This window comes from Patiria miniata, unplaced genomic scaffold (assembly GCF_015706575.1).
Source record: "Patiria miniata isolate m_02_andy unplaced genomic scaffold, ASM1570657v1 HiC_scaffold_15, whole genome shotgun sequence".
Lineage (NCBI taxonomy): Eukaryota > Metazoa > Echinodermata > Asteroidea > Valvatida > Asterinidae > Patiria > Patiria miniata.
The window spans coordinates 1,056,117-1,079,971 of NW_024037053.1; the positions used below are offsets into that span (position 1 = coordinate 1,056,117).

At 41.1% G+C, this 23,855-nt stretch overlaps 2 protein-coding genes across 3 annotated transcripts in view; one reads left to right on the forward strand and one right to left on the reverse strand.

Moving 5' to 3' along the window:
- Nucleotides 1-2,843: 2,843 nt before the first annotated feature.
- On the reverse strand, nt 2,844-18,081 carry LOC119722336 (helicase POLQ-like). Of its 2 annotated transcripts, none has more exons than XM_038192388.1 (19): nt 17,946-18,081; nt 16,397-17,033; nt 15,720-16,006; nt 14,666-15,381; nt 13,701-13,879; nt 12,831-13,031; nt 12,352-12,522; nt 11,311-11,418; nt 10,308-10,453; nt 9,382-9,633; nt 8,456-8,597; nt 7,930-8,034; nt 7,287-7,506; nt 6,812-6,972; nt 6,188-6,286; nt 4,991-5,170; nt 4,240-4,353; nt 3,790-3,924; nt 2,844-3,268 (listed from the first exon to the last, which is right to left on the reverse strand). In XM_038192388.1, the coding sequence occupies exons 2-19, from the start codon at nt 17,030-17,032 to the stop codon at nt 3,113-3,115; spliced, it is 4,008 nt and encodes a 1,335-aa protein (XP_038048316.1). In that variant the 5' UTR covers nt 17,033; nt 17,946-18,081; the 3' UTR covers nt 2,844-3,112. The 2 variants fall into 2 exon arrangements, with proteins under 2 accessions (XP_038048316.1, XP_038048315.1); XM_038192387.1 differs by having other exon boundaries at nt 16,391-17,033.
- Nucleotides 18,082-18,222: 141 nt separating this feature from the next.
- The window catches only part of LOC119722337 (sorting nexin-14-like), a 29,631-nt gene continuing 23,998 nt past the window's right edge, over nt 18,223-23,855 (forward strand). The window contains exons 1-6 of the mRNA XM_038192389.1: nt 18,223-18,377; nt 19,675-19,866; nt 20,749-20,827; nt 21,012-21,055; nt 22,150-22,325; nt 23,326-23,482. Of these exons, the coding sequence (XP_038048317.1) occupies nt 18,259-18,377; nt 19,675-19,866; nt 20,749-20,827; nt 21,012-21,055; nt 22,150-22,325; nt 23,326-23,482 (767 nt within the window). The 5' untranslated portion in view covers nt 18,223-18,258. The remainder of the gene's footprint in view (nt 18,378-19,674; nt 19,867-20,748; nt 20,828-21,011; nt 21,056-22,149; nt 22,326-23,325; nt 23,483-23,855) is intronic.

The following is a 23,855-nucleotide window of genomic DNA, read 5'->3' on the forward strand; positions in this document are numbered from 1 at the left end:
AATCATTGTATAAATATGCCTTATTGAATCTCCTTTTTGCTGGTACGCTTCTACTATAGGTTCCACCCCTCTAAAAAAATGATACACTGTATAAAACTAAAACCAGTAATACTCTGTAGTTGCCAAGCTAGCTGTTTGTACAACCCAAAAGATATGTTAAAAAAACCTGACCACGAATGTTGCACATTGTTCGGTTGTTTGACTGTGGAGTGTTTTCAGTAATTAAACCCTGATTCTACTTCACGTTTCTCCAAAGTCACTTGTACTTTTTCCGTCATTTCAGCGCAACTACGTCATGCATACGTCTAAAGCATTAATCATCTCTTATTCACACACAATGTCATGTAAAATTGTGGCTTGATACATCATCCTGCTGTCCTGCGTAGCAATGTTTCCAAGCAACTGACCACAGATATGGCACGCTCTCTCAGTCAAGCCTGTTTTTCTTTACGCAAGGATGGTGAACTCATCATGTTTATGATTACCACATGCACTAATCAGCAATATCCGTTCTACACGGCTGGATGTTTCTCAGTTCTATGAAAGGTCCTCACGCAATCATTGGTGAAAAGGATCATTATTAAAAGAAATGTGTTTACCAAATGTAGCAATTCAGAAAATGAAGCCAAAAATACAAGACCTAAGGCAAGCCTAGCAAGGGAACGTCTCGAAAGTTGGAAAGTTCCCGTTCTGTATGGAACGTTCCTTTTAGGAACAATGTGTGTTCCCATCGGGAATGCACTGTGTTCCCAGCGCATTCCCATTTGGAACAGGTCGTTCCCGAGTAAACGTGCACGCGCATTGACCAAGTTCCCATGCGGGATCATCTGGCGATGTTCCCAGTGGAACGTTCCAAGCGTTCCGACTTTTTGAGACGTTAATTGGTCACACGCAGAGTGCACAAAGTTCTGTTTCATTGATTTAGAATGACTATTTACTGTAAGTCCTTTTATGCATCTGGGCTACACAGATGGCCAGATTTAGCCCATTCGTTGGCGTTACGGGGTAATCCTACACAATAGCACTGCCCGGCTCACAAGTGACAGTCAGCCAACACACACAAAGGTGACTTTAGGCGTGCCCTCTGCGATCAGCAAAAATTTACTGATTTTGGTTCTGAATTTTGATATTTTTCAGTTTCAAAATCTGTTCTACTCGGACTATTTGTTTGGGAAAAAAAATGAACCGGTACTACCTTTTGCCATTTTGTTCTAAAATTGTACTTTCCTGGAAATACTGCTGTCCATAAACAAAGGACTCTGACAAAACGTTCTATCAGGAACATATAATCAGCACCATGAACTGGACATTCCCCAAAATTTACCGATAGAAAAAAGTACCGATAGATAGAAAAACAGACAGCTTGGTTTGTTATCTCCTAATTCTGCACTAGAATAAATATCATACCCAGATAACAAAAGTGATTGCTTTGGGATGAGTGTTTGCTGCCACTTCAATGAAGTCTTGATTGCAAACAGTACTTAAGTCACATAATCATTCTTTTGAAATACAATGTATTGATGGTTAAAGTTTTCCAAATTGCCTGTAAGTCGCATTTTGCAAGGGAAACACACGATATGGCCTGTACACGTACGAGGTCCCCCAACAGTGGAGAAACCATTGTGCAGGATATTGTACAGAGCAACTGCCCCGTGATGGATTATCTGGACAATAGCTAGCACAATGCATTCGCCATTAAAGGGGGCCTTCAAGACAGAGTTGACAGCGTAACCGAATTGGTCCATATGGATTCTCCAGATTTTTTTTTGGGGGGGGGGATATCTCCTTCTGGAGTGAACTAATTAAGATAATTAGATTTTGGACTTAAGCACTTCTCCCCTAAATGGCAGGACTTGGGTACTTTAACGACCGAAACCCAACCAATCTGAAAGCCATCCTTGTGCAAATGAGCCGACATTGATTTTTCATACTGTTTGCTTGGAGGTAAAGGGTAAGATAAGAAAACAGGCATGCAACTTTTCCTCGGATCAGCTGATTTCCTCTTTTTTTTACTTCCCATGTGTGCCATTGAAAATAGAAAAACACTGTACAAAGTCTTGGAAAGATTTGAATTTCCTCTTTTTTTTGTGACTTCCCAGTTGCATGCCTGAGAAAACTAGAGGCAAGCTGGTCACACGACACCTCCAAGTGTTTTCATTGGCCAATCATGGAGTTAATTAGCTAAACACCAGTAGATATTACAATGGTAGCACATCTGTGAAAAACGTAAGTGCTTTCTGCATGCTCATTCAACTCATTCCACTTATTAACGCCATTAATCATTTCTCATAGTTATTCAAGTACTTTCTGAACTTGGGTCTTTAATTGTAAACTACTGGTGACTGACAACCCTTGGTTAAGCACCTCGAAATATTTGGGACCATTTTCAAACTGCTCATTTTCTGTAATCTATTTCAAGTTTGCCATTTAAATAAAAATATCCATTGAGATAAATATTCAAATAAATATATTACTTATAAACTTTTAGATATTACAATTGATTTTGGCCAAATTTGAATTTAGATTTTAGAAAACTAGACACTTAAATTAGAAATAATGTAATCGTAAAACATTTTTTATATTTATATGAGGTGTTCTGATAAAATGAGACGGAACTGGGCACATTAAGTACAGGCTGTAGTGGAGAAAAATGCAAATAGGAATGGAGAGGGGTGATTTTTTTTATTTTCAGATTTATTGATATTTGCAATCTTTGATATGTCTACTACAAATATTTAAAAGAAATAGCATAGGAAAGGTGGAATAAAATATTTTAAAGAAAAAGCAAAACAAAATCGTAAAATGTAAAAGTGTTTTCAAGAAAAAAAAACAATTCACATCTTTCTTTTTCATGACTTCAAAACATTCAAAACTTTAAAGGCCTTTTTTCTCATTGTTTTACTTTTTTGACATGTTGATAAAAGTGAACTTTAAACAGCCATAACCTTGTCAATGGAACGTCCGAAAGTGCAACAAACAGTATTGTAAGGATAATTTTATTCTCTTTCCTAATACCTGCAAACCCTCATTTCAGCTTCTGCCCAGTTCTGTCTCATTTTGCCGCAACGCCTTACACATGAGGTGTTTTCTGAACATTTCTGTTTATGTATGCCTAGCTCCCAGTACCTGTGTCAGCTATATTAGCCTGGCTACCGTTTTCTGTATCTCTCGGTTCATCTGTTGTCGCCATCTCATTTTCCACGGCTGGTTTAGTCACCAGTTCTTCAGCTTCTTCCCTCAGGGCCTCTGCTCTCTCTGCAAGCTCCATCTAAACGGACAGAAATGTTGTGAAAGGTTCTTTCATCACTACGAAGTTTCACCCATGTTCAGGCTATCATTAATGTTGAAGCTAGTTTGGGTGTTCCGTCATGCATGCACATATCAAGATTTGGTGAGTTTGACATTGGGATTCATGTATACACAAGTCTATGAGGCATGGTATCTAAACTAGCAATCAGAACTTTCCCCATGAAGAGCTGTATAGCCATGGGGAGGCGCACCCCCCTCCCCTTCCCCCTATAAAAAATTGTTGCCCCCTCCCCCCCACTAGAAATTTAGTAGTCCTTTTTCATGGGCGGCCTTTTTTCACGAGTGCCCCCTTTTTAATGTTGAGCGAACATCTTTGATTCTGCCGCCACGAAGAGCACCACCTTGTACAATAGTGTCCACTTTGAAGGATGCCCCAAAAGAAAGATGGTTCCAGCCCCCATTTTAAATTCAAAATTGAAAGGTCCCTTTACTACATTTTTTCATAGTGCACCTCCCTCCAAAAAACCGGCAAATATGTACCTTTGCAGCAGCTACGATCTGCTGGGCGACTTTCTTGGGCAGATGTTCCACCTCTTGAACCAGCTGTGTTGGGTCAGCGTGGGCTAAGTGACGAAGGGTCTTATAACCAGCTCGGACCAGTTGCTTAGCTCTACCCTGATAGCAAGAACATGTTTATTCCATCTTTTGTTATTGTATCTGTTGTGGCTTTAAAATATAAGTGTTTTGTTTTATGAATTCAATGCTGTATTGGCTGTTCAAAGAGATTGACTCAGGCGGAATTTGAACTCGTGACCCTCAGAATATAGAGTCTTGTTGTCGAGTATAAAAAAGATAAAACTTGTGATCTCAGCTCATGTACAATTGACGTAATTAGTATTTTCAGTAATCTTGTGCAATGTGACCCATCAACATTCATGTGCAGGGCCAGATTTAATGAAATTAAATTATATGAACATTTTGACCTCTGACCTGTTTGACTCCTGGGACTTCTAGCAATGACACCAGGTCAGCAGTCGCACAGTATGTCAGGTCGTACACCACCTTGGTGAGGAGCTGTTGGTAGGCCCAGAATTCTGGTAGATCCTAAGACAAAAAAAAAGAAGAAAATACAAAAACCTAGCATATGAGTAACTTACACTAAAAGGAGGCCCATAAATACAGATTGGCTTGTGATATATCCAAAGGGTGTATTGTATCGATCCCTGCTTAAGCCCACCGAAATCTAAAACCAAAAGTTCAATTCATTTTGACATTAATCGGCAATAATTTTTTTTTGGGGGGGGGGGGGGCAAGGCTTGAACTTCTCGCAAGTGTAAAACTGTCCGATACGGGCGATTCCCAATACAGTGCACCACCAAGAGGCTGCCCCGGAGAGTCCATTTTTCAAGTTTATGGTCGACAAAAACATGGCCGACTTGCCGCAATTTGAACAAATGTCAGTAAACAACTTTAGGACATATTTGATAGATCGGAGCATAGCATTCTGTTGCCTCACAAAAAAAAACCCATCTTGATGTAAAGAAAAGAAGGAAAAAAGATACTCGAATCATACGCTTACGAGACCACTGATCAGACAAAAGTGTCCCGCACCTTGTGAATGTGTCGACCGTCTCCCACAATGCACTGCAAACCTCTATGTGGCGCACTGTATTAGGAATCGCCCGTATTGTTAGACCATGGTGTTTAATCTCTAGGGAATGCAACAATTTTTTTCACAAACCTCACAGAAGCGCTGGACGCTCGACCCAAAACTGGCAGCAGAGGTGAAAAGGTTCTGAACGAATCCTCTAGGGACCTCAAACTTGGCAGCCACGTCCCAGACCCCGGTCTGGTTCAAGATCATCCACAGCATCAGGGTCAGGTAGAACCGACGCACTCGAAAATCCGTTTCTGCACTGGGCTGATGTCATAAAGCAAAAAGTCAGTGAGTTTATTATTTCCTTGGACCACCTGTCTGCATTTAACTCATTTGCACTTGCACCATAGAGTGCTTGAGCAGTTTCAGGCATTACTGCAAGGGAGAAACAGGCAGGGCAGTTTCAGCTAATGACTTCATGTGTACGCTTGGTTACGCTAGTTGTATGTATGTGTTACTTTGAACTACAGAGCCGGCCATTGGGCACTACCTGTGATCTATGGGTTCTATTCACGACAGATTCCGTGAGCTGCACTTTGATGTTTTTTTCCCCTGTGTTTTTCTAGCATCACTACTTAACGATCTACTTAACTCTCCATAGACTTTGTACACACAACCAAAGAAGTCGCACCAGGATACTACATTCTTTCCGAACTAACTGTATGTACATTTAAAACAACTGGAAACAAGTCCACATGAGCCCCTAGCAGACAAGAAAAAAGTGCTGCATAGCAGCCTCGACTCCATGGGCGCGTGCGCGTTCCTTACACTAACCCCTGGCCGTGATGATGACGTAAATGGCGCTGATTGGCTATTCACAGCGTACTGCATGCGCATTTCGCAGATTGCACGCCGGGCGCGCCCATAATGCACTCGCGTGCTTTGCACGTAACGTCACGTACGAAAAAACTTTGTTATTCAAAAGTCGCGATGCCTGTACGATATGGATTATGGCAGCCTCGTTTTTCGCTAAAAAAAACCCTGTATCTTTGCTAGATAACGCAACGTCCAAAAGTTATGTTTAAAAGGATTGATTCTTCAAAATCACAACTTTTAACATTTTAAAGATGGCGTCGGCACGTAAAACGGATAAACTGCAGCCTAATTATAATGTGCCATATTTTGACACATTTAAATTACACAATTCCAGGGGTTAAGATCGCGCAAGGCATGATGGGAAACAACATGGCGCAGCAAGATCGTACCCATGGGGAACAAGGTTGGCTGCATAGGTGCTCTAAACTCATTTTATTTTTATATTAGACTCATCTCAAGACTTACTTTGTGGGTTTTCCTGCCCGCCACTTTGAAGTTGAGGTACTTGTCTGTAACGCCCACCAGCTCGGCTATTCTCAAATCACCATCACTCAACTTGGAGTACTAGAATGAATTAGGATCAGGGTAAAAAACAAAATAAAAATGTGAGGATTACAATAACTGTCTTAGAAATTGTACAATGTCACTAACATAAACATTTTCAACATTTTTTGGGTACAATTGCTTATAAGTTTGGGAAAGGTCCTGCTAGGATTAAACTTTCGGGACCCTAACTCTTATATTTGTTTATTTCAGGTCAATGTTGTCAGTACCGGGTAAGTAATTTGCAGGAGTTTACTTCATTCTTCAACCATATAATTAAGTAGTGTTTATATTGTACTTTATACAAAATTGGAAAACATTCGCAATTACTTTCCCTGTTCATCTGGCTATGAGATCAATTGTACCCAGCAGTTATATTTTTCAGGTACCCATTTACATGTACTGCACACTCCAGGGTGGGAAGAAACAATTGTGGTAATGTGTCTTGCCCAAGGACATGATACCATGACTCCTGTCAGGGTTTGACTACATACCACCGCACATGAGTTTGACACTGTAATCATTGGACAATTGCGCTCTACGTACCAGTCTGTCGTATACGACCCAGTTTGGGTTGCTATGGGAGACCAGGTCATAGGGCGTAACCAGGTACAGAAGATGTAGCGAGTTGGCCAGGACCAGTCCCTCGTCGCAAGCCTGCTTCAGGTCATTGTAGATGGGGGCACACAGGTCGATGTCGATGGAACCTTGGCAGTGATAGGATTTGATTTTAAAATATGGCACATGACTCAACTGGAAAACTGCGAACTTTACAGTTGTGGTTATTAGGCCATGTTTGAAACAAGCACTATAGTCAAAGAAAAGATAAAATTCACTAGAATATTGTTCTTTTGCTTTTACCAATGCAGAGCCAGTAATGACTAAATTTGTATTTGCTAATGTCAGGCCATGTCTGAAACAGGCACTGTTTTGTACGGCTTTATCCACTGTTGCATTTTAATGACAAAAAACGAAGCCATAATAGTTAAAATCCAAAATTCAGACAGTGCCTTTTACTGACCTTTGAATGCGGCTTGGCCGTGTTTTGTGACTGACAACTCAGACTCGGATGCATCATTTGAAGATACTTCACACCTTTTCTCGTTGATCAGATTCATTTCCAAGAGTTTTCCAAGGCCCTCTTCTGTCAAGGCATTGACGTTGTTTCCTAAGCACATGGCCTGAACGCCAAACAGCGTCCTGTTCATGAAACTAAGGACTGCCTTACGACGTGGCGTGAGCTGTCCAAAGTGAATTAGTGAGAGCACAGTTAGAGCAATCCAAAGATGTAACAGAAAGTGCATTCAAGTCTTAACATTTGTCTGTGAATCAATGTTGAAGTACTCAAAGTACATTTTGGCACAATTTTAAGTCCTTGTACTTGAAGTATACATTGTGTACTCATTAAATGTGAATATTTTCCCATTACTAATTTCAAAACCAACTTGACTTAGGTCTGGATGTCTTGTGATGGACTTGTGAGGACTTGTGATGGACTTGAATACAACACTATTCATTCTGCAGGAATTGAAAGTGGTTCTTGCGTCAACACAACAATGGAAGCCTCGTTGCTCACTGAGTGGTGACAAGATATAATATTACAGTAATAATATTGTTGTAAGTGTTTAAATTTATTACCTTGTTTACAAGTATGTATGATTTACCTTGAGTGCAATCAGTGTCAGGATAAGGCTTCTGATGCCTTTGCCGTCATCGTGCGTCAGACTGCTGTAGCAGGCTTCAATGGGTCGGCTCAGCAATTCCGTAATCTGAATTAATATAATGAATTATGTCATAATATGTTCTGCCCATTTGTGTGTTTCCAGGAAAAAAGTAGGTTAAGGGGGCGGGGTATTTGTGATGCATTTAGTTTGTTAATGACATATACATAATAATACGGCAGATAGGTGGTGGGATTGTTCATTTGATGATATAAACATGGAATTTGGCACATAGTCAGAGTGTATAATGAGAAAGATATTTGGCTATTGGGCAATTGCAGATTTGTCCTTTGAAAAAAATATAGGTAGAATAACAAGCAATGGCAGCAATTTTGAACATTTTGAAAATTGCTTGTTATTCTAAGTTTTTCAAAGGAGAATACTGCCCCTTTTGCCAAACCAACCGTATGCTTGAAATTGTCTTGGAAAAAAAACAAGAGGATAGAATTAAAGAAAAAACACTGTGTACCTCCTTTCTCTCTTTGGGTTTGATGATGAGGATGCTCTCTCCCGATGAATCGATGCCTGCCCTGCCCGCTCGGCCAACCATCTGCTTGTATCGGGTGCTAGTAAGCAGATCCTGGGCGATGTAGGGACATCTTAAGATTACCCTAGACACAAGAGTAGAAATTCTTTGTATTAATCATCAAAAGAATTGCCAGCAAGGCCTCAGCATACAGAAAACAAAGATAGTCCTGCATATGCCCCTAGTCATGCCAGAGAGTTCAATTCAACCATGTTTAAAGGTACAGTCCATCATTTGCAGCTATCCAAAAAGTAACTGACAAAATTATTGTTGAAAAGCAAACTTGGTTTAGAGATAGTAATGGGACTAACCTCCCTGTGAAGTTAGTCTTTCTGGCAAGCTCTCATTTTGAGGAAAACAATGAAAGAAGGCCATTTCCAACGATGCATCTAAAAACGCATTCTTGGAGATTTTCATAACAGCAGTTCTGTTTTTAATTCTGCTAAGCCATAAAAGTACACTCAAGCGTTGATACGATGCACATGGGCGTGCGGTTGCTATAATTCATTGGTTCAGTGTGCAACATCGCGTAGCTGCAATCGGCTGAATGAGACCCGTTCTGGACACTGAATTCGGGTGCAATTCAAAACATGACTCAGCAACCTTTGATTTGAAATCAAGATCCTAGAATATTGTTTTCTCAGATTATACAGATGAATGAAAGGTTTGCGGAAACACTATTTGGGAATAATTTCTCAAACTAAGAGAATGGTTCTGAAAAGAACCAGAGGCATTTACTGAGCTAAAACCTCATCAGGTAAGTTGGTTAAACTCCTTAGATTTTTAGCACTTTTGTTGCTGCAAACGAACATAATGCATAAATTACAACTGATGTACTCTAGGCATACAGCATCATTAGTCTGAATTACCTTTTGGCCGGCAGGTTGACCCCAGCAGCCAGTGTGGAAGTACACGTTAGCAGACACAGTGTGCCCTCTGAGTACGCATCCTCTATCAGCTTACGTTCATCCATGGTCAGTCCGCTGTGGTGGTAGGCCAGACCGTATGGGATGGTCCGCTTGAGCGTCGGGCAGAGGTGGTTGTCGCATTCCCGTCGCAGGGACAGGAGGAGGACGTGCTTCTCTTTGTGCTTGTGACGCATAAGTTTCTTCGCCTCGTCCCTGCAAAGAAGAGTGCGGCATGTGATCATGTGATAGCAACAAGTTTTCAGGCTGCATAGCACAGAAATTCGGTAACCACAGAAAATATTAGCTAAAACAGGTTATCATCTGATACAGAATACAATTCTTTGCCACTGTATATTGAGTATATGAGGCGTTCTGGCGAAATGAGACAAAACTTGGCAGAGGTCGAAATGAGGGTTTGTGGGTATTAGGAAAGAGAATACAATTCTCCTTACACTACTGTTTGTTGCACTCCAAGCCGGGATGCCGTTGACAAGTTATGGCTGTTTAATTATAGTTCGCATTATTCAACATGTCAACTAGTAAAATACTGACAAAAAAGGTTCGAGTTTAAGTTCGAGTTAAATTGCATTTTATTGTGGGAGCCAGGTTGGCGTAGCGGTACTTTCCTCGCCTTCCACCACTGTAACCCAGGTTCGAATCCCGTCTAGGCCGACATGTATGGCCTAGAATCCTTGGTTGCATTAGACCAGAAATAAATAATAATAATAGCAATAATAAATCTAGCTTTAAAATTGTTATTGAGCCAAAAAAAGAAGAAGAAAAAACAAAAGAACTGACGCCTCAGAGTTTTTACATGGGTAGAAGTGCAAGATCTTAGTACAAATCTAGGCAATCTAAAGCTGTATAGTGATGTGTGCCATTCTTACCTGGGCATGTGTTTGCAGATGAATTCGGCCACGTTCTGGCAGCTTTTCTTGGTGGCACAGAAGACAAGACAGGAGTGAACCGGGATGACCTCCAGTGCTAGACCCACAAGATGATCAGGGTCGTTCTGGCGCATGGACCGCGTGTACTGTGAACACAGAGTACGATCGATGAACAAAGAAATTGACTGGAGCAGGGTTTGAATCTGCGACATCCAGAACACCATTCCAGTGCTCTACCAACTGAGCTATCCAGCCCTATGTTGGCGGTTCCCCATTTTGTAAACTGGTTACAAACTATGAGTATGCATATATCAACATTACACATCGGAAGTAAGGGTTCATGAGTTTGTTTCTGCACTCTATAGGTCCCCTATTGAACAATAGAGGACAATAGGGTCCCCATTTTGGATTCGTGTACAAAACATATGGGAGGTATTGCTTAAAAGTTAAGAGTACAAACAAAAGAGGGACAATAGGGGGTCCCCGACTGCAGGCAAATACACACTTGTATGGGTTTGCGTCACGCCCAAGTAGGTCAGTGCAGTTTTTCTCACTTATCATGAGAATGCATCAAACACATAGTGCTTATAATATTACAATGGGAATAAGAAAAACTGACCAATGTTTATATCAACCATTGCAAAACGTAATTAAATACAATCTACATGTGTTGCTTTGATAAAAGTGACTGTGAAATGATAAAAAGTTCTAAAAGGGAAGTGTAATTCTTTGCTTCAATTTGATGTTAAATGGTAAAAGTTCGATTTTAATTGGATTTGGAAATGATCTTTCTGAAAATATAGTCATGATAAAATAAAGAGAATAATCTCGAATCTCAATGTAAAAATAGCAGCAAAATGCACAAACCAATTTTCCCTTTCAATCCCTGCATATTCAAATTCTTAATCATAGTTGTAAGTATGGGAAAGATTAAAGGTTTCATTGTTTTGTCTTTCCAGATAGAAACCACCAAGCTCTATACTCAAATTCTCAAGTGACTCACAGGGAAAGTAAGTATTCTTGAATGAATGAATCTGTCATCTGGGCAGAGGGCTGATTGGTTGACCTCAAAGATGTTATCCTCTATCTTGATGTACTCCTTCAGCTCCACCTGGACAGAGAACATAATGATCAATGCAGTGAAACTACATGGTAAATCACGTCTTGATTTAAAGGTAGAGTAGATCATTTGCAGCTTTCCAAAAAGTAACTGACAAAATTATTGTTGAAAAGCTTACTTGCTTTAAAGATAGTAATGGCAATAAACTACATGCAAAATTATTCTTTCTGGCATGCTGTCATTTTGAAGAAAACATCAAAAGAAGGCCATTTTCAAAGATGCGTCAATTGATGCATTTTTGGAAATTTCCATTAGTAGTTGGTTTGTAATTCGGCGAATCCATGAATGGGTGCTCGTAAGTGTTGACACGACGTACACGCACGCGCGGTTGCTATTATTCCTCGGTTCAGAGCGTGACATCGTATAGCTGCAATCGGCTGAATGAGAATGTGTCCCGGATGCTGATTTCGGGCGCAATTCAAATCATGACTCTGCAACTTTTGAATTGAAACCGTGATCCTAGATTATTGTTTTCTCAGAATATAAAGCATTCACTGAGCTGAAACTTCATAATTTTAGTTCAGCACCCTTCTTTAGATTTTGAGCCCTTTTGTTGCTTCAAACAAAAAGAATACACAAATGACAAATCTACCCTACCTTTAATTAAGGTTTAGACCCAATTGGACTTGTTGACGTGTTTGACTATGTATGAAGGTGCGTGGGTTCGAACCCTGCCAGGAACATGGTGTTTGTGCCCTTGGGCAAGACATTTAACTACAATTGCCTCTCTCCACCCAGGAGTATAAATGGGTACCTGTGAGGGTCGAGGACCGATTGAGCGCTGATATTGGCTGCCGCGTGGTCCCATGGCCTGATGAACGGGGTAATAATTGTAAAGCGCTTTGAGATTGTTGATACGATGGAAAGCACTATATAAGCACAATTATTATTATTTATTATTTGTTCAACTTGTGAGGGACTTACAGGCCTGAAGTCGCTGCAGTAGACCTCGGCCCTCATGAAATCACACAGGTCCTGGATGTTACTCAGCGTTGCACTCATCCCAACGATGTGAGCAGAGTTGAGGTAGAGAAGTTTGGCGATGCAAGCCTCTAGGCTGGCCCCGCGCCGCCCTCCATCTCCTAACATGTGAAGCTGTGAAATAATGAGTTCAAATGATATCTCACCTAGCCATCAGAGATCAGCTAGCTTTATCATTGCCCTAATGTTCATTGACTGTAGCCTGTAATTTTTAAAGCAAACCATCTGTGTATTTTGCATACATGTAGATATTAATAATAGCAGTATATGGACATTGCAAAGTTAAAACCCCCTTCCCACCTCCTGAAAACCCCCCAAACAATTGGGATTTTTTTTAATCATCAGTCAAGGAATTAAAATTTGTTGACAAATTGAACATTGGCAAATAGTTTAACTGCAAAAGCTTAAATGCAATGTCTCACCTCATCCACAACGACTAGCCCCAGACTCTCAACCCTACCCTCCAGTATCAGACTGTTGACCAGACTATGGGCCTTTTCGATCGTTGCGATGTACAGTGTCTTCTTCTTACGGTGTTTGCGCGGCGGAATGGCACCTTTACTTCCCGCGTATTCCTCTACTAGGAAGCCAAGCTCAACAGCAAATGTTGACAGCGAAGCAACCTACATGGACAAGATTTGAAGTACATCTTCAAAGTTTTTGCCAATTTGGGTCCCAAACAGGATGCAGATCTTGCGTTACATTAATTTGAGAAATATGAGGGGCAGAAATGTAATCACGTCCAATGAAGTCACATCAAAAGTCAGCTCACAAGTAAAAGGGATGAACAATGAAAAAAAAAGGACACCACTCAAATTCCAAAGAACAATGTTCAAATCAACCCTGTTGAAGTTTCAGCTCAGTATAAATTACACATTTTCGAGAAAACAGTGAAAAACCATGATTTTGTCAGGCACTCTTTAATTTCCCAAAAATCAGTTAATTGACTGTTCGTTGGAAATCACCTATATTTGTTGATTTCTTCTGAATGACAGCAAACCAGACGGAATAATTTCACGATGTGTTTAGTACCAGTACGATGCTTAATCTAAGTAAGCGTTTTGATAATAATTGGGTAGGTTACTTTTTGGAAAGATGCAAATGATCCTATGTGCCTTTTAACACATCTGAGCGATGCAGTAGAGGAGTACGTACATGCTACACATGACTCAGTCTGAAAGCACCCACGAGCAAGGGACTCATAACAGATCGTGTTCAGTGAGGAACCACTTGCCGTGGATTATTGATAGCTAGGGGTACAGATGAATGAACAAAGTCTCAATGCATCGCACCTTCTCCTGTACAATGGAGACAAATGGCAGTATGAGCAGGCAATCCTTCTTGTTGCATAGCAACTGCCTCATGATGAGTATCTCGGCAACCAGGGTCTTGCCTCCGCTGGTAGGCAGGGAGTAGATGAGGTTGCGACCCTCCTGGATGGCCGGTAGAGTCAGGCAAGAATGCTGCCAGTCTAAATAAAATGAGAAGGAAATTCAATTTTTGTAAATGAATATTGCCCAGACACAAGGCCAAAGCCATTTTAAGTTGCGTTCCCTGTGCTATTTTCGAGTTTAGTCCCAAAAAATAGATTCCTTTTCTAAATTTCTATTTTTCTAGCGATACAAATTTTATTCACTTTTGAATGAGACATCGACTGAAGAAAAGTGGGCCCATGTACAGTTACCAAATTATACTTAACAATTTCAAATTATTGGCTGCCAGACAATAATTTTGTTCCTGCAGGGTAGGCTGGTTCCAGCCCCAAAATCAGTATCAGACCCGGAGCCAGTCTGCTCGCAAAGAAGATCTGTTTGTACCCAAAACAAAAACCCCTTATTTCAAGGGTTGAAAAACCCTTATTTGGGGAGTCGGGTTGGCGTAGGGAGTCAGGTTGGCGTAGCGGTACTTTCCTCGCCTTCCACCGCTGTGACCCGGGTTCGAATCCCGCCTGGGCAAATATGTTGATTGGGTTTTCAGTCTGGGCTTTTCATCCCCCTTAAAACTGTACTTTCTATTCATTGTCTTCTCTCCACAGGTTTCTTCAGGTTTGCGAGCTACAGTGCCTAGGGCGCTTTTGAGGAATCCTTGGTTTCATTACCAAATATGATTAATAATAATAATAATATCAGAAAAAAAGTTGATTTGATTCCTCAAGATTTGACTGATGTTTATTTCCCCCGACAAGTATGCTAGCTTTCTGAGACTAGCTAGCATAATTCAATTATTCAATAACCAACATATCTTGCCAAAATCTCACCATAGAGTTTATCTATTCCCCTATGGGTCTTCAGCAGCTCTGCCACTTTACTGGGTAGACCGTAAAAAGGTCCAATGTCGTTGTCTTTTATTGCAGTAGATTTTCCGAGCATTTCCGTCAAGGCCTCTTGCACTTTGGCCTGACGCAGCTCCGAGTGGCGCGTTTGCTGCGGCGTGTCCACTCGCGCATTGTTCTGTAGTCTCTGCCGCAGCCTGCTCGCGGCCGAAACAACTTTTGGGGTTGTCAGTTCACTGCGAGGTACATCGGTTGAGGTTTGCAGTTGACCATCTCTGGAAATGTGTCGCTGATTGGCCGACGTCGCTGGATTCTGATCACTGGATGGCTTCTCAATTTTGGACGACTGTGGTTGAGAAATCAGAGATTTCTTCTCTGCTGTCTCGATTTGAGAGTCTGATCTTGACTTTGGAAGACTTTCGGAATTCTGACCTGGCATGTTTCTGGTCCTGTCATCCAATTGACTGAACCACTGCTCTTGTTTAGAAGTCACAGAATTTGGTTCTGTTGGTTTGGTCTCCTCTCTAAGCGGAAACTGTTGTGTATGCAAACAACCATTCGTCAGCACCCGATTACTTGTGACACTGCATTTTCTAAAGCTTGTTTCTTGTGAGATTCCCTGATGAGCTTGAGACCGCGGCGATAATTTTCCCTCGTTTGTCGGGCAATCGCCAATTTTTGCTTGGGAGGATGAGTCAAACCTGTGTGGGGTGCCAAAAAAAACAAATAAGATATTAATAGTTTGCGACACATTTTGTTGATAATTGACAATGTAACCTGTGATGAACATTGCAGATAAAATAATAAAGTTGACGTGGTTACAAAAAGTTGAAGCACAGCAAACACCTCATAACTTGGTGCTGTAATTTTGTAACTTCAGAACAAGAAGTGTTGTTTAATTTTGTTGGTACCCGCTGTGCTTTTGCACGCGTACGGAGGATCGTTTTATCCAGGAAGCAAACTCGTCAAATCTTGATTTGCGCACACACAGTTGAAATACCGAACTAGCTTATTAAAGAAACATCATGGTGCTACGAACCATTCCCCGTTGTATAACACACTGTGGTCGTTGCCAGACGAACTTGCTTTGGTGACTTCAACAACTTTCGGTTTCTGGGACTCTGCGATGATCTGTTCCACGTCGAGTTTGTCGTAGAACGAATCTTCGCCGTCCCAGTCCCCGAACGAGTTGTTTTGTAAGTTGCTTGTGGCATGTTGCGTCGCATGCAGCTTCACAGGCAAAAGTCGTTTGTTATTTCTGTGGCTGGAGCCTTGCGGGGTCGGTGGTAGTGGACTGGAACTGAGCGACGCCTCCCCTTTCTCCTCCTGGAAAAATCAAATGAAAGGATTAGATTATCACATCAGAACATCAGAATGACTTGAGTCAAGTCATTCTTGGGCAGTGACTCAAGTCAAGTCCAGTCATTAGGATGACAAGGTCGAGTAAAAATTGGATCAGGGATAATTTCAGTAACGATAGTATGAGGTAGGAACAAATGCGCATGCGCCTAATTGCTGCTACTTGATAACCATACTTGATATGAAATTGTAGCTTGTTATTTGCATTGATGAGCCTTTGACTCTGGTCAAGTCCATTTACCAATATAACAGATTTTTTGGGCAGCAAGACTTGAACAGTCAAAGTTTCCTTGAAGGAGCAATATTTTGATCACAAGGAATAAAAATATATTAGACACAACAATCACATACATGTACCTCCTCTAACGAATTGGAGATGTGACTGCCTGTGCGTTTAGCAGACCGTGAGTTTTGAGAGTCAATTTCAGTGACCAATCTCCAGTCTTCCTCATCATTGTCACCATCCGGCCACACTAAGGGACTGCTTAGCCCCTGGATGCTCCTTGGCGCTCCCCCATGACTAACGCAACCCTCACTGGCAAGCTTGGTGTCTTCCTGATTGTCAGGGTGCCTGCTTTGAGATTTAAACAAAGGCCTCTTATGCTGGATGGATCCAATTTCTTCACGACAGCTTAACTTTGTAGGCGTCTTAGCAATGTTAAAAGTATGAATTGTACTTGTTGTATCAGGCAGATGAGTTCTTCTTTTCCCCTCCAACTGATCAGACAGAAACACCCCCTCAACACGCAATGGTTGTTTCTCTGCCAAGAGTGTGCTGCATAATGAATCAGTTGGATTGTGGACTGTACCACTATTGCACAAGGTGTACGTTTGACAGGATTTTTGGGAGTTTTCTCTTTCTGCGCTCTTGGGTTTCTTTGTGGCAGTTGTTATACTTCTTGCACTGGTATTGGTCAGGCTTCGCTTTCTTGTTGCTACTCTCCGTTGCGGTCCAGCATTTGGTTTGTCAACATTCGACATTGTAATCTGCATCCTGTAACGTAATAAAAGTCAAATTAATTACACAATCAAAAGTTTCAAAACTGCAGCATTAGTCACTTTTAGAACTGCTCTTTTCTTTTTTTGGTCGTTGCTATTTTTTTCAGAAGTTCGACTGATGGCCATGTATCAACCAAATGGTTCTCAGACTTTACTTCCCCAAACTGAGATCCATGAATCACAACGAAAACTTAAGTCTGGCCTTCAACAGCTGCTTTGATGAGTTCAATACATAAGAATGGGTTTTCATTCCCTTTGAGAGACATTGGGTACCAAATTTGACGTAAAAGTGGTGAAAGCATTTGAAATTAAGGGCCTTATTAATAATGATATCAATTTTAATATATAGTCACTCACTTCAACTGTAATATGGGTCTATCATTAAATTGTCGAGCGCAATCTGGATGCTTTTGGAAGTATATTGTCTTCCCTCTGAATTCATATCCCTATGAATGGATTTCATTGAACGGGGAATGAGCTCAGGAGGGAGTGCAATAAACTTATTGCGCAAGATTCCAGATTGCACTCGACAAAAACACGGTTTTTACAAATACATTTGACTAGACCGGTGTACTGGGGAACATGGCGTGTAAACACGCCACGTTCACAAATACATTTGACTAGACCTCAGGTCTCTCATTTGACTTGTTTACAAAAACGATAAAAAAAGTAAGCATCAACATGATCAAGGACTAACATCAATGACAACGTCAATCTGGATTTGGATCAATACTGCAAGCAAACTCCATGGGATGAGTTGCAATGCAGGTGAATTATTTTTAGGGTAAAATTTTGATTGCCCCCCCCCCCAAAACCCCAAAAAACAAATGATTTTATAATAATACTGGGCCAATCAACATGATCAAATGCACAAGCATGAGACAATTATGGACGACAAACAACTCACAACTCTGAATTACAGCCAGCTCAGCAAAACAGTCGATCAAACATATTAAAAACATCCCAAAAAACCTGCAAGATGGACAATCTGACACTGAACGTTAACCTAGGGCCTATTTAAATTTTGTGCACAAAATTAATGTGTAGCAGATGGTGTCTCTGGGTTTCAGACACGATTCCCCATAAATTGTAAAGGCAAGTTAGTATGGCGTCCAGTTGTAATCGGATTAGGTATGGTTCCCTACTCATCGGCACAACAACTGGACGTGGTTTTAGAATGGAACCTGTTTTTTTCAAGTTGTCAACAAAAATTCGCGAAGATGGCTGCTTGGCAAGTGATCTGCAAAGAAGTCGCCAATTTGCGAGAGCAAATGGCAAGAAATGGACGGTTTTCAGCGGCGATCGGTTGCCTGACATTGCTCACCGTTGTCTTTTATAAGTGAGTGGTATTTCATTCCATTCATCGGATGTTTTATTCCGCAGAAATCATTGAGATTTTAACAGAGTCGGTGGTCTACATGGTCTAATAAGAAAAAGTTCTTCAGTCATGTCGGTCAGTTTAAAAAGGGCTGTCTGAAGGGGGGCGGGGCTGAAAATGAAATTGTTAGAATGGGCAGTGGGCTTCAAAAACATAATTAATCCGCGATGTTTCACACGATTTGTAAGGTCTGAACGTGCCTCATGACTAATGAAGGCTTTTGATTAACATGATGGGGAAAAAGACTTTAAAATGCCTGTGATTGTGAACATTGTCACTACTCCTAGAACTATGAGGCTCCGCGTGAGCGGAGCCTCATAGATCAAGAAGCCCGCAAAATTGCCTGCAGCACAAAACACTAATAAAGTACAAAAACGTCCATCAAAATGCAGCCATTTCACACAGAACCGCTGCACAGTTTGCCCCTATACTCCGTACTTTATCTCTTGACATACTCACGTATCTTGTGCGGAACTAACATAGGTGGATTCTGTCGGTTAGGCCAAAATGATGAAAAATATGCCCTTTCCGCACTGAGCCAACCTGACACTTGAAACGTGCACGCATATGATCGAGCGATGATTTTCGGTTCGCTCGGAGCGCGCCGCGGGGGGTACGGTACAAGCGAAATGATGTGCATGCGTACAAGTGCATGTACCGTACCCCCCGCGGCGCGCTCCGAGCGAACCGAAAATCATCGCTCGATCATAATGCGTGCACGTTTCAAGTGTCAGGTTGGCTCAATGCGGAAAGGGCATATTTTTCATCATTTTGGCCTAAAAACCGACAGAATCCACCTATGTTAGTTCCGCACAAGATACGTGAGTATGTCAAGAGATAAAGTACGGAGTATAGGGGCAAACTGTGCAGCGGTTCTGTGTGAAATGGCTGCATTTTGATGGACGTTTTTGTACTTTATTAGTGTTTTGTGCTGCAGGCAATTTTGCGGGCTTCTTGATCTATGAGGCTCCGCTCACGCGGAGCCTCATAGTTCTAGGAGTACATTGTCACATGAGGCAAATCGATTATATTCACATTGGTTTCCGCCCTAGTCCCTCCATGATTGGTCAGAATTCATATGGGCGGGAACCAGTTCATGCATACCCTGGTTCTCGATTCCACTACTGTCGTTCAGAATGGACTTGTATACATATCATACAAGCGGGAACCAGTTTATGTAATTTCCCAATGTGTCATTGTTGTCTATTTGTTCATTGATATACATGTTATATTTTAATTTCTTGTTTCTCACCCTCAGCCATCTGTCCATCCTCGCCATACCATGGCTCTTCCTGGGCGGCATGGCTTCGTTCTACATCCTCTTCAGTCGCATCTCAGTCCTTCCCAACCTTCTGATCATGTACGAGAGAAAGAAGCCACTCACAGCCAGAGAGCAACCATTGGCCCACATCTGCACTGTGTGTGGCGACTCAGATTGCATGAGGCATAAGTATGCAGCTAACTAGCCCCATATGTGGCCAATTTACTGGACTACCTCGGTAAATAAAGGCCCCATCACTTCCATCATGTACAAAAACATGTCGAATTTTGTCAAATTTTGATTTTCACATTTAGGCTTAGTTTGTTGGGTTTTTTTGCTTTAGAAGCATACTCACCCTCTTGATAGGCTAATCAGAAAGTGCTGCCTTTTTCAGATGTCTAATTTTCGTGAAATTTCCTGTTGAAATTTTGATACGCAAACGTGTGCAAACGAATCTGGAATTTCACGCAAAATAGACATCTGAAAAAGGCAGCACTTTCTGATTAGCCTATAAAGAGGGTGAGTATGATTCTAAAGCAAAAATAAACTACAAACTAAAGTCTAAATGTGAAAATCAAAATTTGACAAAGTTCGACATGTTTTTGTACATGGTGGAAGTGTGGCCTTTATTTATGGAGGTAGTCCAGTAAATTGGCCACATTTATGGGGCTAGCAGCTAACCAACTTTTATGATAGAGCTAGTGCAGTGCCCGTTGAAAACGAAACTGTTCGGAATGGGCAAATTGCTTGGGCTCCGGTAGACCTGCAAACGTGGCGGTATAGAGTGGAGTGCCTGTATAACAGCGCGCCATATCTACACCTCACCGTTGCGCGATCCTCCCCTTCAAAAAATGGTCAGGCCAACCTCACCGTTGCTCGATCTTCCCCCTTCAAGAAATGGTCGAGCCCAGACAGCCAACTATTTTTGATTTTGAAAGCTGTTGATTTAAACTCAAAGTGGACTCCTGTATATGAAGATGTACAAAAGCTTTCGGTATTTTGATTTTAATGGTGAAGTCTTGACAAGAAAATTTTACATGATGGCTCTCTAAATTTTTTTGTTCTTCACAGGTCGGATCTTACATTGAACAAAGTACAACCGTGGAATGACATCTATATACCAGAACGAGTGGATGTGGCCCTGTCAGAGGTAGGATTCTGCTTGTATAGGTTCTGTGCTTTAACATTTAAAGAGTTTTGTTTATACTACAGTGCCTTTACCTATTTTAATCTCAAGAGGACTGTCTGTATCGAAATACACGTATTGGAAATATGGTGGAAATACATGTTGCATAATAAATTTCCATCTCCATGTTTCTCGATTTCATTTGCAGCTTTTTGAGCTGATTTTTAGAGATTATGTCTACAGCTGGTACACGTAAGTGATTAAATTTGTCTGTCTATTTTGTTTTTATTACTTAATTTTTTTCCCCCAATTCTCACAAGTGTTTCATCTACTTGGTTCATTCCAGGAACCACTTCAATATGTGTCCTTCAAGTTTTACATTTCCTGCCATTTACTCCTGTTAAAACCAGAAACGCGGTACAGGAATTAACATGTGAGGTGGTTTGGGGTAGTAAAGAGTCTTTTGGGGAACCCCCAACATAGGGCTGGACATAGCTCTGTTGGTAGAGCACCGGAACAACAATCCTGAGGTCACAGGTTCAAACCTAGTTTTAAGTATCACCCGTTGATCAACGAAGCCCTCTCTGTGTCCGGTCCAACGTCTAATATATCTAAGCATGCAAATTTATGCGATCCCGCGCACCAGCCAATCGGAGTCGACTTTGTAAACTGTGACGTCATTTCGATCAGAAATGTGGACTAAGCTGTTGATTGGTCAATTTGGATGCCATGTTTTTGTAATACAATAACAGGCATGGAGATCTGATAAACCTGGACATGACATTGGCTCTCAAACCTGGTAGCAAAATGCTGTGCCTATCGAAAGCTCATCGTGGGCATCTCGTGAACGCACCAGAGAGCATTCATATTGCGAGTGTTATTTAACATAATATGTGATGATCAATCAAAGCCACAGGACGTTCGCATATTGCCTAACATATCGTTACAGGCTCCATGATGCAGCCTATTTTTGCGAACACAATTCACAGCGTGAAGAATAATAGATTTTGTGTCAAGGTTTTATTATATGTCCATGACAACGGGTTACCGAAGACCCAATATAGAAGGTGCCTGCTGAATGGTCAGAATCTCGAGGTCAAGATGCAGTCTCGTTTTGCATAATTAATCGCCGAATCTGCTCACACTTCATAGACCCTTGCTGTACAAGAGGAAATTCCATACACTAGTTCAAACCCTGTTCCAAATAATTTCTTTGTTTCAACTTTAAAATTATTATAATGCACGTAGTCAGTCCCCTTTGTGGTGGTAAGGCCTTCTTTATCCCAGAAGACAATTCCTGTGATTTTTCACTGAAATCCCTCTGCCCACCCCATCATTCTCGGCAGTCCCCTGATCAGCAAGGAGGAAGAGTTTGTTAATGAGCTTCGAGTTACCCTTCGTCACCTGGTCGCCGTGGTACTACGCCGTGTCAGAGATGTGGACCTGCCGACGTTCATACTTGACAAACTCGTCAAGGCGGCCTTGTGCCATCTAGATGTCTTGCTCAGAGCAAAGCAAAAAGGTATTGAGATCTTGAAAGTCATCTGCAAGTGAACATTTGACATTATTGCGTTGTGCCCTTCGTCAACGTAGTTTCGTAAACACTGTATACTCGGGTTTTCTGAGGCCTTGAAAAAGGGTGAAATATTCACACAATCACTCAGGTGGGACTCAAACCCTCGACCTCCTGCTTACTAGTGCAGACGTCTTACGGTGTGTAAACAGCTTTTGATGAGATTACGTCAGTGAAGGGGAAAACCAAATTTAAATTCACATTTCCCTTAAGCAGGCTGTTATAAATTAAAACTATTCGCCAACCCATCGTACTCTACAATCAACTCCGGATTGGGTAATTTTTTAATAATTTTTTCTATTCAACAAAGTTTATAATTCACAAATTCCTCATTCAAACATAGCCAAATACCATTGCGAGTACCCCTTGAAAGTAGCTGGAACTACTGACCCTGCAAATCCTAGCCAAACAACAGCCTCATGACAAGAACAACATGCTTATGCAATAGAATCCTTATAGTGAGGCTAGCCGGGCATGTCGCAGGGCATGGATAATCAATCTTTAAAAATTATAGTGAGGCAGAGGCTGCTAACTAGCTGTTATTGGTTCTAATAGATTTTGTTGATGTTGTTAGATTCTGTTGGATTGAGGCTGTTTTCAAATGATCATCTGAAGTGGAATCGGTTTAGTATTTAACAAAGATTACAAAATCGTCGAGTATGCTGCAGAAGAATTTTACTTTGATAAATCTTAACCCCGCAGGATCCTTCTAAATTCACTTGAAATTGTTTTGAAAGAATTTGGATGATTGAGGAATGTAATGTAAGCAAAAATAATTTGTTGTGGAAGTAAATGTTAAAAAAAATGTACTGTGGTTTAGGTTCCTTCAGAGTTGACAATTTGTGAGGATCAGGAAGGCTTCAAGAAAAACTATTCAGGAAGTTAGAGGTAAAGAATGTAATTGTCTTGAGAAAAAAAGTTAACTATTTCTTTTTTTGTAAATCCCCAGCCAAATGGGGAGAGGACTTCCAGGAGCTTGTGTTCAAGACCTACGGTAATCATCTACACTGTGCGGTCAGGAATCGCAAAGCGGAGCTGGAGTACCTCAGGCATCTATGTGAAATGCTGTTCCCATTGTTGATTCCCAGGAATTCACATGACAATAAGTAAGTGCGAGTCTCAAAGGGTCATACTAATGGACATAGGCACAAATAGAGGTGTGCATAAACAGCTTGATTAGTTCCTGGGTAGTGTTTTGACAAAATTAGAGTACCAGGAGTATCTTAATGATTTGCAGATTTTGACGGGAACGGAAGAGTTTAGACAACTGTTGTTCCTGTAGTGCTGTGCCTTTTTGAAAAAAAAAATTGTTCTCGATTATTGAAACTTAGATTTGATCAAATATTTGAATAATTGAACATTCACATATTTGGTAATTTACAGCACGGCCATATGTTCCTGTTAATGGTTCCAGCTAAATCCATACAGTAACAAGTTTAGAAAGAACAATATTGCTTCTATTATGAGATGTGAATTTGA

Coding starts and splice junctions, on each gene's coding strand:
- LOC119722336 (XM_038192387.1), bottom strand. CDS start 17,032: ATGCAGATTACAATGTCGAATGTTGACAAACCAAATGCTGGACCGCAA. Junction 8,598..9,381: donor GTCAACCTGCCGGCCAAAAG/GTAATTCAGACT, acceptor TCTTGTGTCTAG/GGTAATCTTAAGATGTCCCT. Junction 8,035..8,455: donor AACCCAAAGAGAGAAAGGAG/GTACACAGTGTT, acceptor ATATTAATTCAG/ATTACGGAATTGCTGAGCCG.